The sequence below is a fragment of the Micropterus dolomieu genome, linkage group LG18 (genome assembly GCF_021292245.1).
Source record: "Micropterus dolomieu isolate WLL.071019.BEF.003 ecotype Adirondacks linkage group LG18, ASM2129224v1, whole genome shotgun sequence".
In the NCBI taxonomy this organism is placed as follows: Eukaryota; Metazoa; Chordata; class Actinopteri; order Centrarchiformes; family Centrarchidae; genus Micropterus; species Micropterus dolomieu.
In genome coordinates, this window is record NC_060167.1 from 18,231,669 (window position 1) to 18,247,616 (window position 15,948).

A 15,948-nucleotide genomic window follows, 5' to 3' on the forward strand; every position below is an offset into this window, starting at 1 on the left:
TTCAAAGAAATGTTTCATGTCACTGTTGGAGGGGAAAATAAAAACATCTCCCAGAGGGAGATGGCCTGAAAAAGGTAAGCAGCGGAACCAAATCACTGTGAGTCACGAAAGGAGGGAGGATATAATCTTTCGGAACTTAAAAAAGCATTGGACATGTAGTAGAGAACAAGACACTCAACAGTTTATGTACCAAATAGCCTACATTGACTGGACGCTGACGGGCAACAGTGGTTATATTTATTATAAACACAATTATTACTAGGCTCAATTCAGTAGTCGCTGGATATTGGTAAGGACGTTCCTAATTTCTGCACCCTTGCTATGATGATCAGAGAACCCGGAGGAGGAGGAGAGGAAACACGGCTACGTTTAGGTCAGGATTAATCAGTGCATTGTTTAAAACAGGAAAACACAATACAGGAAGATGTGAATTTTGTGATCAGGAAGAAACCTTGGAACATGTTATGCTTTACTTTCCAAAATATGTTGCTGAGAGAAGAGAACTGGCACTGAAACTTACAGAAATAAAGTTTAGCTTTGTGATCTTTTACAATGAAGTGCTAGGGAGAATATTTATTCATTGTTTGTTTCAATATTTCACGATAACGATCTTGATAAATAAAACAAGCCTTTTCCTTATTTATTTTATTATCAGTGTTATATGTTATAATGATTATTTATTTATTTATCAGTATTCCCAATCCACACTCCAGTCCAGTTGGGGGCGGTAATGCACCATAACGTTGTTTGTCAACGACCATGAAGAAGGAGAAGAAGAAGCTGCAGCAGCAGCAGAAGAAGAATGGGCAGGTGGAGGCGATTTATGTTTTGAGTTGGTGTTCGGGCGTTAGACCTGCTGAATATAGGTTCACGGGAGGTTACTATCTTGCCTTTCAACGGTAAAACTGGGAGCTAGCAGTTAGCGTCAGCTGCTTAAAAACAGTTTGGTAGCTGCACTGACAGAACTTTAAGATGGCTGAACGCATAGGGTGCATCTTCTTCAGCGAGTTTCACCCCACACTGGGTCCAAAGATAACTTACCAGGTAAGTGTGCATATGATATAACGTTATTTGGTGTGGGCTTTAGCATCATAGACCATAATGGTCTATAACAAGAGGGTGGGGGCCCCTGCCTGCATGATTATCTTTATTATGATAGTAACTTAATCATGTCAGTGGTTTTCATGTCAAATTGGGAATTGTGTTAATGTCATGTTTATTTCTTTACGTTATAGCTGAATACCCCCACTGGCCACTTCACAAGTACACCTGTTCAAATGCTTTTTAACGCAAATAATCAGCCAATCACATGGCAGCAATTCAGCAAGGTGTATCTAATAAAGTGGCCAGTGAGTGTATATTGCAGTCATTATCAGACCCCATTTCTTCCCATCAAGATGAGGTATTTGAGTTTAATGCTGTAAATAAAAGCATGGGCTTGGATCATGTTTAGTATTTGAATGTTTTCAGGTGCTGTAACTGCTCACATTCTTGGTAAACAAGCATTGTAACGCTAAAACACAAGCAGTAGAGAGACTTTCTCCATGTACACAAGAGGCCTATTTCTCTCAAATCTGGCAATCTGTGTTGGTGGGCACTTCTCCTTTGCCGAGATAATCAATCCACCTCACAGGTTAGGCATATCAAGATGCTGATCGGACAGCTTGGGTATTGCACAGGTGTGCCTCAAGCTGGCTACAATAAAAGGCCTCAAATGTGCAGTTCCATCACACAGCACAATGCCACAGATGTCGCAAGTTTCAAGGGAGCGTGCAACTGGCATGCTGACTGCAGGAATGTCCACCAGAGCTGTTGCCCATGAATTGAGTCTTCATTTCTTTACCATAAGCCGTCTCCAAAAGGTGTTTCAGAGAATTTGAATTAGCACATCCAACCGGCCTCACAACCGCGTGAGGCAAATAGTGGTCACACCAGATACTGACTGGTTTCCGGACCCCCCCAATACAGTGAAACTGCACATTTCCGAATTGCCTTTTATTGTGGCCAGCCTGAGGCACACCTGTCCAATACCCAAGCTGTCTGATCAGCATCTTGATATGCCACACCTGTGAGGTGGATAGATTATCTCGGCCAAGGAGAAGTGCTCACTAACACAGATTTGTGAACAATATTTGAGAGAAATAGGCCTTTAGTGTTCATAGAGAAAGTCTTAGATCTTTGAGTTCAGCTCATCATGAATGGTGGCAAAAACAAAAGTGTTGCGTCTTATTTCGTTCAGTGTATAATGGAATTAAAACTCGACATGCATTAATCCCTCCTATACATTACCTTGGAAGTGAACAGTACATAATCTTCTTAGTGTTCCTCACAGGATGTATTTTGTCATACACTGTGCCCACTGTCCTCTCCTCACAGGTCCCAGAGGAGTACATATCACGGGAGCTCTTTGACACAGTTCAGGTTTATATTATCACCAAGCCAGAACTGCAAAACAAATTAATAACAGTGTAAGCTATCTAATCTAACACTCCTCTTCTGTCTCTTTGCCATAATTCATTGGTTTTTATTCACCTTGAGACTTCTGTTTATGTTTATATGTTAATGGTAAGTTGCGCGCTTTTTTAAATTTATTTTTTTTAGCACTGCCATGGGAAAAAAGTTAATTGGGTGTCCTGTGTGCATTGAACACAAAAAGTACAGCCGCAACGCCCTCCTGTTTAACCTTGGCCTCGTTTGTGATGCCCAGACCAACACGTGCGCTCTCGAGCCGATTGTCAAGAAGCTGTCTGGGTACCTTACAACTCTGGAGGTAGTGAATAGTTTATTTTCACTTCTGTACTTGTCACATTGGACTGCTTTCATATTTGTATAGTTTTTTTAGTAATAAGACCTTAAATCGTTTTGCCTCATTGTGTTGCAGCTGGAGAGTGGCTTTATATCTAACGAGGAGAGCAAGCAGAAACTTTTACCCATCATGTCAACCTTGTTGGAAGACCTTAATGCCACAGGAGCCTGCACTTTACCCATTGGTGATGTATTTTTAATAAACATATTCCAATTTCATCTGTGGCAGACAACCATCTGTGTCTTGCTGAAGGTGGTGGTGAAATGCAAATTTTGTGCGTGTTTGTGTGAGACTGGAAACAGCCCTGATTTAGCGTGTGACTGCAAAGGTGTTAAACTTTTCTGCTCGTTGTGTTCTGACTAGCTTTGAAGGTATTGTTGACGTAACGCTGAAAGCAGTTAAAATTTAATTTAGTGATACATTGGTTTCACTACGGATAAATAAGGACACCGCTGTGCAAGCAGTTGTGTAAAGTCTGTGCTTCAAAGAGAGGAAACACTTTTTGTAAAACATGTTCTCTAGGAACACCAGAGAACATTCGGAGAAGGGCTGCTTTACTTAAGTTTTGTGATACTTGTTCTTATTCTAGCTATTTTTAAACACAACTTTCAAACTCAAATTTCCTTTATGAAAATGTAATGTACAATATGCTGTTCTCTATTGTTTAATTATGATCTATCTGAACAGGCTCAAACATGTTCAAGGTGTGGTATCTTAACAAACTACTTAGACCCTTTTCTAAAACTGATTAGAAGGAATGAAGGAAATAAAAAAAGTCAAATTGATACTGAGGTGCAAACTATTAACCAATGCTTGAACCTATTTTCAATTTTTTTTGCACAAAAGCACAGTGGTGACTTCTAACTGTGGTTTACTCTTTCAGGTAGGTAGGTACATTTATTGTCACAATATAACAGGTTATATGATTAAGTTTTGTAACTCCCTTCTGCTACATAGTAGACAATATACATGAATACAGAAGCAATTATAAAAATGGTAAACAGAAGTAAACAATATTCAATGATCAATGGAGCAGTGCTGAGGATGAATTTGAGTTTAAAAGCCTGATAGCTTGGGGTAAAAAGCTGCTCTGCAGTCTAGTGGTGCTGCAGCTGAAACTTCAATTCAACACAAATTAGCTTTATTGGCATGATATCTCTATATAGCTTCTATATCTCTTCCCAGAAGGCAGCAGGGTGAACAGGCTGTGGCTGGGTGGGTACTATACTAAAGTTCATGGTTTGGCATTTGAAAAAGCAAATTTTGGCATGGTGGCAACAATTGTTTTTTTTGCTTTAAATATAGTCTCTCTTTTCTGTCCTGTGTCTGTTTTTAGACCAGTCTAACACAATACACCTGAAGCTGATCCAGCTCCGAAAGGACCCGCCAATTGTTCAGGAGTACGATGTGGCTGTCTTCACTGGCAAAGACCATTTTGTCAAATCTCAGTGGGATCTCACCACTCAACAGGTAGGCCTCATGGCCATAAAGGGACATTGTGATAAAACATGTTCCACAATTCTAAGAAGCACGACATTAAAGTGATTTATGGCCTGTAATCAGCTATTTTATGGATGGAAAGGAGGCGTTGGTGGAGGAGAAGGTGCCATTTATTGGTACAATTACGTGTTATTAATGAACAGATTCTGGTACATAGCAATTTGTGTATATAGATCTCATTAATCCAGCTATTTACGTCCTGGAGCCCAGTGCAAGCCAATAACGTTATACTGTATATTGTTTACTGCAGATCCTGCCCTATATTGATGGATTTAGACACATCCAAAAAATCTCTGCTGAAGCCGACGTAGAGCTGAATCTTGTTCGCATTGCTGTGCAGAATCTGCTGTGAGTCCATTTCAGGGAGTAAAGCGCAACACACACCAGAAACACCCTCAAATCTACTGTTTTCTGTGTACAGTAAACCCACACACCGGCGTAGGTTGATTAACACGTCAGGATAAGCCACGACCCTGTTTCTCAGAGCTGATGTGCATTTGCTTCTCAGGGAAGCTGAATTTTATCACATTTGCTCCCTTGAAATTATGCGACTCAGCGCGCGTGTGTGTGTGTGTGTGTGTGTGTGTGTGTGTGTGTGTGTGTGTGTGTGTGTGTGTTAAGAATTTTATTTCCAAAAGAGAGAGACTCAAATTCTCCTTTTCCTCCTCAGATACTATGGTGTTGTGACCTTGGTGTCAATTTATCAGGTACAAAACTAATCTCACTCAACACATTGGACTTATTTCATTGCAGTGGTGCATCAATGGCGTGTTGGTGCTGTCTTTGATAGAATATTAGGGCCACTGTGATTTCGAGTCAAAATAAAGTTAAAATATTACGAGAAACTAAAGTCTTAATTATGCAAGACAAAAAGTCCTTATTGCTCAGGTCATCCACATCTTTCCTGACACGTCAGAGCTGACAGACTGTTCTTACCTATTCAAGTGAAAGTATTAAAATCTCAGAATATTGTGATTTTATTTTTCTCAAATATGACGACTTTATTCTAAGAACGTTACTTTTTATCTTGTGGTATTACTACTTTTCCCTAGCAGTGGCCCTAATTCTCTGAACTATTTGAAGGTCTGTTTAGTTTGGTGATCGTCCTGCTCCTTTTTACCTCCCTCCAGTATTCAAATGTGTATTGCACCACCCCCAAAGTCCAGAGCCTCATCGACGACAAGTCCATTCAGGAGGAGTGCCTTAACTACGTCACCAAGCAAGGTAAATAAGGGTTGCGACTGTTGAACAAGAGTGTTGCTTTTTTCTTTTCTTTTGTGATAGCGTTGTTGTATTGTCTCAGGTCAGAAGCGAGCCAGTCTGAGAGATGTGTTCCAGCTGTACTGTGGTCTGACTCCAGGAACCACCGTCCGAGACCTTTGTTCTCGCTACTCGCAGCAGCTTCAAAGGGTTGATGAGAGGTCAGCAGCTGTCACCGTATTGGTTACTGAAAAGATTTGAGTCTTGAAAAGTCAGTGACATTTATTTACACACGTGTCATGTCATGCGTTTGCTTTCAGGAGGCTGATCCAGTTTGGACTGATGAAGTCTCTTATCCGACGGCTGCAGAAATATCCGGTGAAGGTGATCCGCGATGAGAGGAGCAGGCCGCCTCGACTCTATACGGGTTGTCATAGTTATGATGAAATCTGCTGCAAAACAGGCAGGTTTTAAAGCTCTCTCTGTTTAGCACAACTAATAACTAATGGTAGAAAACAAGTGAGCTTACGATGTCATTACTTTACAGGGATCAGTTACCAGGAGCTGGACGAACGTTTGGAAAATGATCCCAACATCGTGGTGTGCTGGAAGTGATGTGACATGAACTGAAAACAGAGCAACAGCCGTCAGACCGAAAGATTCAGACGTGCCTCAACCAAAGATGCCTTTAGTGAGAGGAATAACAGTGAAACGTGAAGTTGTATTTTGTAATCTTCATAATAGTTTTTTATTTCTCTTCATTAATAATTGACCTAGAGTTCTGTTAAGGTCAAGTGAGGAAGGTGATATTTATTAATATTGTACAAAAATAATCTGATTAACAAGAGGTTTTACCACAGCGTGATACTTTGTTTTTTTGCATCCCTGTACTCAGTGCTTTATTCACTGTTTTAAAACATAGAATTTTATATATAATCATTCATTTAGCCATAAAAACAAGCAGTTACAGAATGTCTCATCTAACTTTGAAACTACAATAACAGACATTGTCAACATTTTTAAAATTGTTGCTTTACTACTGTACTGTATAAATTTATGGTATGTAGCTTGCTTTGTGTATATGATTGACTTCAATTTAGGAAAATGTACCTTTACACCACTACATTTGACTGCTATACTTACAGTTATAGTTTAAAATACTATATACAAATATATGATGAGCTCATAAAATGATACATTGTTATACAGTGGGGAGAACAAGTATTTGATACTACGCTGCCTATTGTCCTGTAGCCCATCCCAGCCTTGTGCAGGTCTACAATTATATCCCTGATGTCCTTACACAGCTCTCTGGTCTTAACCATTGTGGAGAGGTTGAAGTCTGTTTGAGTGTGTGGACAGGTGTCTCTTATTCAAACAGGTGCAGTTAATACAGGTAATGAGTGGAGAACAGGAGGGCTTCTTAAAGAAGAACTAACAAGTCTGTGAGAGCTGGAATTCTTACTGGTTGGTAGGTGATCAAATACTTATGTCATGCAATAAAATGCAAAAGAATCATTTAAAAATCATACAATGTGATTTTCTGGATTTTTGTTTTAGATTCCGTCTCACAGTTAAAGTGTAACTATGATTTAAAAAAAAAAAAAAAATTACAGACCTCTACATGCTTTGTAAGTAGGAAAACCTGCAAAATCAGCAGTGTCTCAAATACTTGTTCTCCCCACTGTAGATTGTTTTTTAAGTCCAAGACTGTGGGCCTCTCCTAAAACAAAGCTTGATCTAGTTCCGAGAGAAAGTCCATCTAGGCCAACCTCAAGCACAGAGATAGAGACTGACCATGCTGGTAAATCTGAATACTCCTCATTGTTCTCTCTAAAATGAATTGAATAATTACATTGTGGGGCATCTAACTGATTTAATGATGTGTAGCATGTCCATATTGACATTTTTATTTGTATGGGCTATCTATGCAGCTTAGAAGTAGTTCAAGAGGGAGAACCAGTGGGCTTTCATTTGTACATCCAAAAATCTATAAAAACCAGACCAGGCTTCTTTTATTTTTATTTTTTTTTGTGAAGACGTGTAGCTGTCAGACACAGACCAGTAAAAGGGACAGGGGGCTATTTGGAACTAGGCTTAGCTTTACGGTAGTTTCACTCAATTCCTGGACGCCTATGGGGTTATGCTTATGTTATTTAATCCTACAGACACTCAACAATTGAACCAACCAAGATAGCCTAATAATGCTGTTTGACATAACTTCAGACTACACCAAATACATGACGGTCTGTCCTAAAATATTTATTAGTTTCTAACTGATAAAGTGGGAAAGACAGTTCCTCAAAACAACTATCTCTGAACTCATTCTTTAACCAGATCACTTGGCTCATTTGGCTTCTTTATCCAAAGCGACTTACAATTGCTATATGTGTCAGAGGTTGCACGCCTCTGGAGCTACTAGGGGTTAAGTGTCTTGCTCAGGGACACATTGGTGGACGTGTCACAGTGGGAATATCACACCAAAAGGCATGTGTCACTGTCTTTAATTCTCCCTTTGATAACTAATGTAATATTGTTTCACTTCCAGTCACTGAGCCTTCCCTAAAACTGTTTTGAGCCCCCATGTGAGGCCGGCCTCACACTTTGAAAACCTCTGTTATAGATCAAACTACCAGTGGTACATTAGACAGTAGCATACAACAACAAAACGCTGCGTACACATGAATACATCAGTAAGTACTTTTGATACTTGAAGTCCGTTGTGGTAAGTAATACCCTGTAATGAAGTATTCTTACAGTGCTGCTCTGGAGACATCCTCCACCACAGTTTGTTATTTCATGCTCAGCTGGCTTCTGGTCTTACTTGAAGGTGCACCGCCCCTCTGTGGCTGCCGGGAGCAAGTGCGCCCTGGGTCCGCTTGGTTTACAGTCACCAAGGCAACCACAGGAACCGAAGAGGCTAGTTAACTCTAAACCACTTGACTGAAAAAGCGAAATTCATCTTGTTTTTAACTTGATAGCTTACTTAGTAGTTCCCTGTAACAGAAATGGACAGTTCGGTAGTGCTGCCTGCTGAAGCAGAAGGATTTGTTCAAAGTCTGGAAACTTTTTCTCTCAAGGAAGTGGGCTCATCGAGGTAAGATCATAGGGTAAGATGAACTGTCTAGCTAACGTTAACGTTACAGCTAATAGTTAAAAGCCCCCTCCAGTGTATTTTGACATTTCTATGATATTTCATATTTTTCTGAGTCATTTCCTTACAATGGTGATTACCCACATAGTTCGCCAAATAGCTTAATTTTGTGCTCAAAGTTGCACAAGTTGCTTAGTTGTTAAAACTGGGTTGTGACGTACGACTAGTAATTCCATAAATCATACGTCATTCTCCAAACTTGCGCAGGCGCACTGTCATGCCTCGTAAAAAAAAAACTGTCACGCCGTCACGCCTCGTTAAGTCAGAGCATCAAACCGATAAACATCGTTGTGAGCTAGCTAACCAATTTATCATGTAATTTACTTAGAACTTACAGTAATGTCTCTGTGTCTGATTGTTGGTTTGTTATTCTGGTTTAGTTAGCTAAGTTGTAGTTAGCCAGGTGTAGTTAGCTAGCAGTTATTGCAGAAAGTTAGCTAACAGAGGGTCTTCATTTTATTTTTTAGATTCCTCCTCATGGTTTAGTTTGCTGTTCATTGTCGTTATGGCATTTGTGCGTGCGGTGTTGGATGACGGATGACAGATGACAGAAAACGTGTCGCACTTTCACCTGCCACCGTCTTATATACAGTCTGCAACATGTATTTTACTGACGGCCGTTTTACCAGTGCATCAGCGGAGGAAATGGTATCAGAAGTCTTTACATACAGTTCAACAGAGTAATAGACCCCTCCTCCCACCCCACCCCCGCGGTAAAGTAACGTTAAGCGCACCATAAAACGTAGTGGGAGTTCGTGTGCAGTGCGTGACAGGACCATCGACTGTATGATTGATAACAGCTGATACGCGCACATTAGTTTCTATCATGGCTAAGTAATAGCTACTCCTGCCAGACAGTAAAGTGTACTAAACTTCACAATGTAGTGATGTGAACACAGCATATTGTTAGCGAAAACTCCAGCCGGTCAGTTGTTGGTTGTCATGGTAATGTATTACGTCCGACTATTAACCACACTCCCATTCTCTGTTTGAGAAAGAACGTTAACCAAAAACGGGAGTTAAAACTGTCTGGAGGGGGCTTTATACCCGGTACATCAGCCAGGTAACGTTACTACTTTTTAACCTAAAGTAAAAGTAGTACTACCACAGTGTAGAAATACTGTTATACCTGCAGTAAATTTTTACTTCAGCAAAAGTATTATCAAAATATTTTTAAAGTACCAAAAGTAGGTTTAGTCATCTTGTGGAATAGCCCATTTCAGAATAGTTTATTTTACTGTGTTATAATTATAATAATTTAATACTTTAATGTGTACATAACTTAAAAGTTGCATCTAAGGTGGAGCTAAATGTAAGTAGGCAAAGTCACTTCTTATTAAATAAATTTAATGGAGTAAAAAGTAAAAAATTTTCTATTACAAGGTAAAGTTAGTGGAGTAGAAGTGAAAAGAGCAGAAAATGGAAATAGTCAAAGTAGAAGTCACTCAGTTGTAATTAGAGTACTTGAGTGAATGTACTTAATTACTTTCCACCACTGCTTGCTAGATAGATCAATCGATCGATTGATAGATAGATAGATAGATACTTTATTCGACTCTAAAGGGAAATTGCAGTCATAACTTCATACTAACTACTATACTACAAGAAGTCTTCAAGAGATCTGTCTGACTATATCTGTGCAAATGAGTTTAATTCAGGAAAAAATAGGTCTCCTCTCACTGCACAGAGGGAAGTCATTGTATATTTTAAATTGCAGTGGTCAGAAATTACTTCCTGTAGCGGCCTCTATTACTGCAGAACTGATAATTTGTATGTGAAGTGTTATCCATAATTTTCATCAGTTTGTGCAACAACCTTCTCTCCACAATGAACTGGAGAGGCTCCAGGGCAGTTCCCAGCACAGAGCCAGCCCTCTTAATCAGCTTGTTCATCTTCTTAGGGTCACTGGCTCTGATGCTACTGCCTCAACAGATGGCTTCAAAGAAAACTGTCCTTGCAGCAACAGACTGGTAAAAAAAAAATGTGAAACACCTTGCTGCACACATTAAAGGACGTAAGCTTCCTCAAGAAGTAGAGTCTGCTCTGTCCCTTCCTGTAGACCGCCTCAGTGTTAGACTTGCAGTCCAATCCATTATCCAGGTATCTATAGCCCTCCATCACCTCCACCTCTTCTCCCCAAATGTAAATGGTGTTCAAATGAGTCATAGTCCTCCTACAGTCCACAACGATCATCTTCATCTTGGCCACATTTAAGATGAGGTGGTTATTCCCACACCTTGACACAAACTGATCGACCAGCTCCCTGTACTCTGTTTTCTCCCCACCACTGACACGCCCCACGAAGGGTGCAGATGACAGAAGTCAGAGTTGTGCTGTAAGTCTGGGGTATACAAAGAGAAAAGGTGAGAATACAGTCACCTGTGGTGCTCCTGTGCTGATAACCACCTTGCTTTATTAGAAGCTCTTCAGCAGATGCCTATATAAGTGTGTGTATAAAAACTGCTACCGGATAGGCATAATTCAAGTCAGTTAGCTCCACCTAAAGATATGTGGGCTGTCTGCTCAGTTGATTACATACCCATCTCCAGTCAGAACAAACAAGAATGCTAACAACTGAAATGAAACTGTATATCTGATCAAGTTTACTATGTATAACATTAACAATTAGCATACATTTAATAGGAATTTTAATAAATACGTTGGAAAACATTTTCTAAATATAAAATTCCAATTAAAGTTTAAAGTCTGCAGGATGTAAGTCAAGTTTGGAGTCACACTTGCATGAAAGGACTGGTGTCTCTGTTCTTTTTGTCTACAGTGCTGCCACAAGTGACCAAGTATTCTTGTATGTTGTTGTACTGCTTACTGGTCGAATAAACACGTGTCTGTTGAATTCTTGAGATTTAACCCAGTCATAAACATGTATGTAATTTGAAGTGTAACATCAATCAAATGTCATTCTAAAGGCAAGTTTATTTGTATTGCACCTTTAAACAACAAAGCAATTCAGAGTGCTTTACATAAGACATATAAGACATGAATGAGTCAGAGCAGACCTCAGGCTTTTTGGGGAGTTTATTTCAGATATGTGGTGCACAGAATCTGGCTGATGCTTTGTGTTAGCTTTGACTCTGAGACAATAAGTAGACCTGTCACAGACGACTTGAGAGGACGGTTGTTGCAGCAGTTCATAAAACCCAGCTTTGCTTTGTCATGCTTTTTCTCTTTGTGTGTTAACAGGTGGTTCAGACAGCACGAGTACATCGAGAAACTTAACATGCAGGCGATACTGAATGCTTCTGCCATGCATGAGGAGTTCGTCAAGGAGCTCCTGGTATCTTATGGAAAGGTGAGGGCTACCTCTGTAGAAAATCTAATAAAAGGTCTCTTGAAAACGAGTTGTTTCTCTTGTTTAGAGTTACATCTGATAGCACATTAAAATAAGCTTTTATCTACAGCATCTCTTTTCTTTCTCTCCCCATTTTTAGATACCTGTTCTGGTCCATGAAATGATCCTTGTTGAAGTCTGGAAGCAAAAAGTGTTCCCTATCTTATGTCAGCTGCAGGACTTCAAACCCAAGAACACGTTTCATCTTTACATGGTGGTGAGTGTAAAATGAGATGTGACTTATCAGCTTGCAGCACCTCTTTACTGATTTCATGTGTTCCTGAATGTCTCCCTATTAGATCCACCACGAAGCCACGATCATAAACCTACTTGAAACGATCATGTTTCATAAGGTCAGTGTCTACACATACCATTCAATTAAATGAATCTGCAGCTTATTTTATATAAAGGATGGACATGATCGTGCTGGTAGGCAGTTTAGACTCTGCTCTGTCTCTCTGAGTTATAAATAAAGCTTTGTGTGATGTTGAAAGAGTTTTCTGTATTGTGTAGGATTCATGTGAGGCAGCTGATGACTCTGTTCTTGACTTGGTGGATTACTGCCACCGCAAACTCACCCTGCTGGCTAGCAAAGCGACCAGGGAGGGCGTGACCACTCATGACCAACACAAACTGACAGGGAAAGCAGTCCCATCCTCTATAGAGGTGCAAGAGTCTCAGATGCTGGTTTTGTTGGTCTCATTGTTCAGCCTATAGCAGAGGAGTCTTTCTTTCACTTTAATTGATCAGTCACACATCATTCTTTTCACTCTGCAAAGGAGTTGCAGACACAGAGCGCTGCAGTGGAGTTTGAAATCACCCTGAAGGCTTCATCTGTGCTGCGCTACATCACAGATCACACCGAGAGGTATCTGCACCACCAATAAGTTTGAGATATTTGAAACTCACAGGAGAGAATCCGAGAAATACTTTTAGGGGTTTACACTTCAAGCTAGACCACTGCATTTTTTATATATACCACGAGTGCAGCCGACTAATGCTGCAACTAACTCATTTTCATTTTCATATCTATCAGTTTTTTTTCATTAATCGTTTTGTTAAAACGTGAGACAGTTGAAAGAAATGCCTTAACCCATTTTAACATCTACAAATTGCTTGTCACAGTCCAAACCCCAAAGATGCTAAATTTACAATAAGATAAAAAAGTTAATTGACCATTTATTAACTTACCCATCGTTTCACGTCAACAGCATCAGTGTTATCAGTCGCATGCTGTGCACCCATAACATGCCTTGCGTACTGGTTCAGCTGATTGACTGCTGCCCTTGGAGTCGCCGTAGAGAAGGTACCTCTTGCATATCAAATGTGTCCCTACATGTTTGCATGTAAAAATGTTGACCCGCCTGAAAAGTGACCCTTCATTCAGCGGCCTGTTCTCTGTCTCCCGCTGAAGGTGAGGTAGAAAAGTACATAAATGGCAGGTGGCAGAAGATCCCTGTTGAGGACCACTTGAAGATGACAAAACTAGATGGTCAGGTCTGGATTTCCCTTTACAATCTGCTGCTGAAGGAAGACTGCCAACGGAAATATGACTTCAACAGTTTCAACAAGAATCAACTCCTAAAGGTATACTGGGAAAGGGTCTTGTGCTGCGCTGCTTGAGTTACTTTAGTTAATCAATGTGTATCAATCAACTCTTCCTCCTTCCAAGTGGCAACTGTATATTAGCTGCAAACTGAAGCTTAGGAAGTGTGTGAGTGCCAGATCATTGTCCTCCAACATCGTATCAGATCTATCTTGTTGAAACACAGATTCAGTTTCCAAGGGTTGTTTTGACTAAGATGTTTCCTCCTATTATGCGCTTTCTCATCCTCTTCCTGTAGCATTAATTATATAACCAGAGGGCCTTGTGCATCCTTTTTCGATTGCCGTCTGCGAAACTCCTTGTAGAAAATTCAGATTGACGTCAAGTTGACATTGTTGTTCTTGCTGCTGTATTATCTGTGGGCTAATCGTACGTGTGCCACAGCTCCGAGGTTTCTTGACAGAGGTGTTGATTGATCAGATGCCTAACCTGATGGAACTGCAGCGTTTCCTGGCTCACCTTGCTGTCACAGACCCTGCCCCACCTAAGAAAGAACTCATTTTGGAACAGGTACACACTCACACATGCATGCATACACCTAACTACTGTAAGTCCCTGTGCATTTACACTTAGCTTTGCTTTATGAATAGATACCAGAAATTTGGGACCACATTGTGAGGGAGAATTCTGGGAAGTGGAAGGCAATAACAAAGTATCAAGTCAAAGAAACTTTCAACCCATCTGAAAGTGACCTGAGGCTCCAGGCACAGAGGTAAATCTGCAAAACACAGGTCTGAGTAATCAAGTTACGGAGACATCAACTCAATCCGTTTACACTGTGATTATTATTGGGATAAATATGTTTTCTTTACCAGGTTAGCCCAGACGTACAACTTGGATGTGATGGAGAGTTTACTCCCAGAGAAGCCAAAGTGTGGATCATGTGGGAAAGAGGCTACAAAGAGATGCTCTCGATGTCAGGGAGAATGGTACTGTCACAGGTAAGACGTAGTAATGCAGACGCAGTACAAGACTATCGTCATGAAGACAAAGCTGAGCCTGAGGCCAAAGCTAAACGCTCACCTACAGTATGGTCACATGCTTCGGATAATGACTGACAGAATGAGATCATGGATATAAGCTGCTGAAATGAGTTTCTTGTGCTCACTCTTCAAGATAGCGATAGAGAGTGAGGAGCCCTGTGGTTGAAGGGAACCTGTTGAGTTGGGAAGTAGACACAGGGACAGGCCCAGAACATGCTTGAGGGATGACACAGCCCAGACAGCTTGAAAACTGTCCCAGAAGGGCTAGGGAGAAGGGGCTACCTGGATAACCATGCGCAAAATGTATAGATGGACAGACATAGTCTGTGTTTCTACATCTGACCCGTGTCCGCCAGACATGCTTTTATGTTTTTGTTTTATTGATATCATGCACTAAATGTCATTTTCCTGCTTATGTAAAGCCTCCTTCAGCTTGTTGTTTTTTTGCAGAGAATGTCAGGTGAAACACTGGCCTAAACACAAGAAAACCTGCCAGCTCATGACTGAGGCCACAGAGAAGATCCAGAGGGACCTGCACATCAGCAGCTAAGACAGAGAGAGAGAGGCTGTTGAAGCACATGACCTGTGACAGATGAGATTCTTGAATCACAATATGGGAGGAGAACAGATCTGCATGTGGTCGAGGCATTTAGGATTCCTTTATATTTTAAATAGGGATTCCTCTTTATTTTAATGCTGAAAATATATATATATATATATATATTTCCCATTACAGAATTTTGTTGGTTCTCACTGTAATTTGTTTGTTCCCATGATGTCCATTTGGCACACTGTTTTAACCAATTATTTGCTTCTTTGATGAAAGCTTGGGGGAGTTATACTTCTTTAACTTTGGTATTTGACACACTGGAGATGCATTTAACTTCATTACACCCATCAGCAAATAAAAATGCTTTAACTCCCTCTACCATGTCTTCTTGCCCAGTGCTATACAAGGTACAAGGTTGTTTATTAGTCATTATACAGCACAAGGCTAGGAAAAACGAAACGAAATTTGTAGTTCCTTCATGCTACACACAACATACAATCAAGTGTAGGCCTATATTAAAATATGGTAACATATAAAATAGAATAAAACAATAACTATTAAGAACGAAGGCAGTATATTCAAATGATAACAAAATAGAGAGAATTTGTGGTCCCTCTTCCTGGTTAATATTCCTGCTAGTTATGTTCAGACTTTACCCTCTCCTGAATGTTGACTTTCTGCAGAGGATGACTGACAGATAATAAACAGTAAATCCATAATAGGACTCTGTAGGTTTAAGCATGACATTTATTTCTAGTTTCAGAGTTTATTTATACATATGTAGGCTAATGTTTTCCCAT

The 15,948-nt window shown here is 40.2% G+C and overlaps 2 protein-coding genes across 6 annotated transcripts; both read left to right on the top strand.

The window, feature by feature from the left end:
* Positions 1-786: 786 nt before the first annotated feature.
* On the top strand, positions 787-6,577 carry nprl2 (NPR2 like, GATOR1 complex subunit). Its single transcript, XM_046076069.1, has 11 exons — positions 787-1,044; positions 2,377-2,468; positions 2,602-2,770; positions 2,882-2,990; positions 4,143-4,276; positions 4,557-4,654; positions 4,977-5,013; positions 5,437-5,530; positions 5,610-5,727; positions 5,827-5,969; positions 6,054-6,577. Exons 1-11 carry the CDS (start codon positions 973-975, stop codon positions 6,119-6,121), a joined length of 1,134 nt encoding a protein of 377 aa, XP_045932025.1. The 5' UTR covers positions 787-972; the 3' UTR covers positions 6,122-6,577.
* A 554-nt stretch (positions 6,578-7,131) lies between these two features.
* zmynd10 (zinc finger, MYND-type containing 10) lies at positions 7,132-15,522 on the top strand. Of its 5 annotated transcripts, XM_046029374.1 has the most exons (13): positions 8,941-8,975; positions 9,659-9,723; positions 11,862-11,970; positions 12,110-12,226; positions 12,309-12,362; positions 12,523-12,675; positions 12,789-12,877; positions 13,221-13,315; positions 13,424-13,596; positions 14,000-14,125; positions 14,206-14,327; positions 14,431-14,556; positions 15,049-15,522. In XM_046029374.1, exons 3-13 carry the CDS (start codon positions 11,899-11,901, stop codon positions 15,146-15,148), a joined length of 1,227 nt encoding a protein of 408 aa, XP_045885330.1. In that variant the 5' UTR covers positions 8,941-8,975; positions 9,659-9,723; positions 11,862-11,898; the 3' UTR covers positions 15,149-15,522. The 5 variants fall into 5 exon arrangements, with proteins under 5 accessions (XP_045885331.1, XP_045885329.1, XP_045885332.1 ...); XM_046029375.1 differs by lacking the exons at positions 8,941-8,975; positions 9,659-9,723 and adding an exon at positions 7,132-7,310; XM_046029373.1 differs by lacking the exons at positions 8,941-8,975; positions 9,659-9,723 and adding an exon at positions 8,392-8,603.
* Positions 15,523-15,948: the final 426 nt, after the last annotated feature.

Excerpts from the sequence above, each read along its gene's own strand:
- nprl2 (XM_046076069.1), top strand. The coding sequence starts at position 973 with ATGGCTGAACGCATAGGGTGCATCTTCTTCAGCGAGTTTCACCCCACA. Across the intron at positions 2,469-2,601 it reads CAAAACAAATTAATAACAGT|CACTGCCATGGGAAAAAAGT; the intron begins GTAAGCTATCTA and ends TATTTTTTTTAG. Across the intron at positions 5,728-5,826 it reads CTTCAAAGGGTTGATGAGAG|GAGGCTGATCCAGTTTGGAC; the intron begins GTCAGCAGCTGT and ends GTTTGCTTTCAG.
- zmynd10 (XM_046029372.1), top strand. The coding sequence starts at position 10,488 with ATGAACTGGAGAGGCTCCAGGGCAGTTCCCAGCACAGAGCCAGCCCTC. Across the intron at positions 12,227-12,308 it reads CGTTTCATCTTTACATGGTG|ATCCACCACGAAGCCACGAT; the intron begins GTGAGTGTAAAA and ends TCTCCCTATTAG. Across the intron at positions 14,126-14,205 it reads AAGAACTCATTTTGGAACAG|ATACCAGAAATTTGGGACCA; the intron begins GTACACACTCAC and ends CTTTATGAATAG.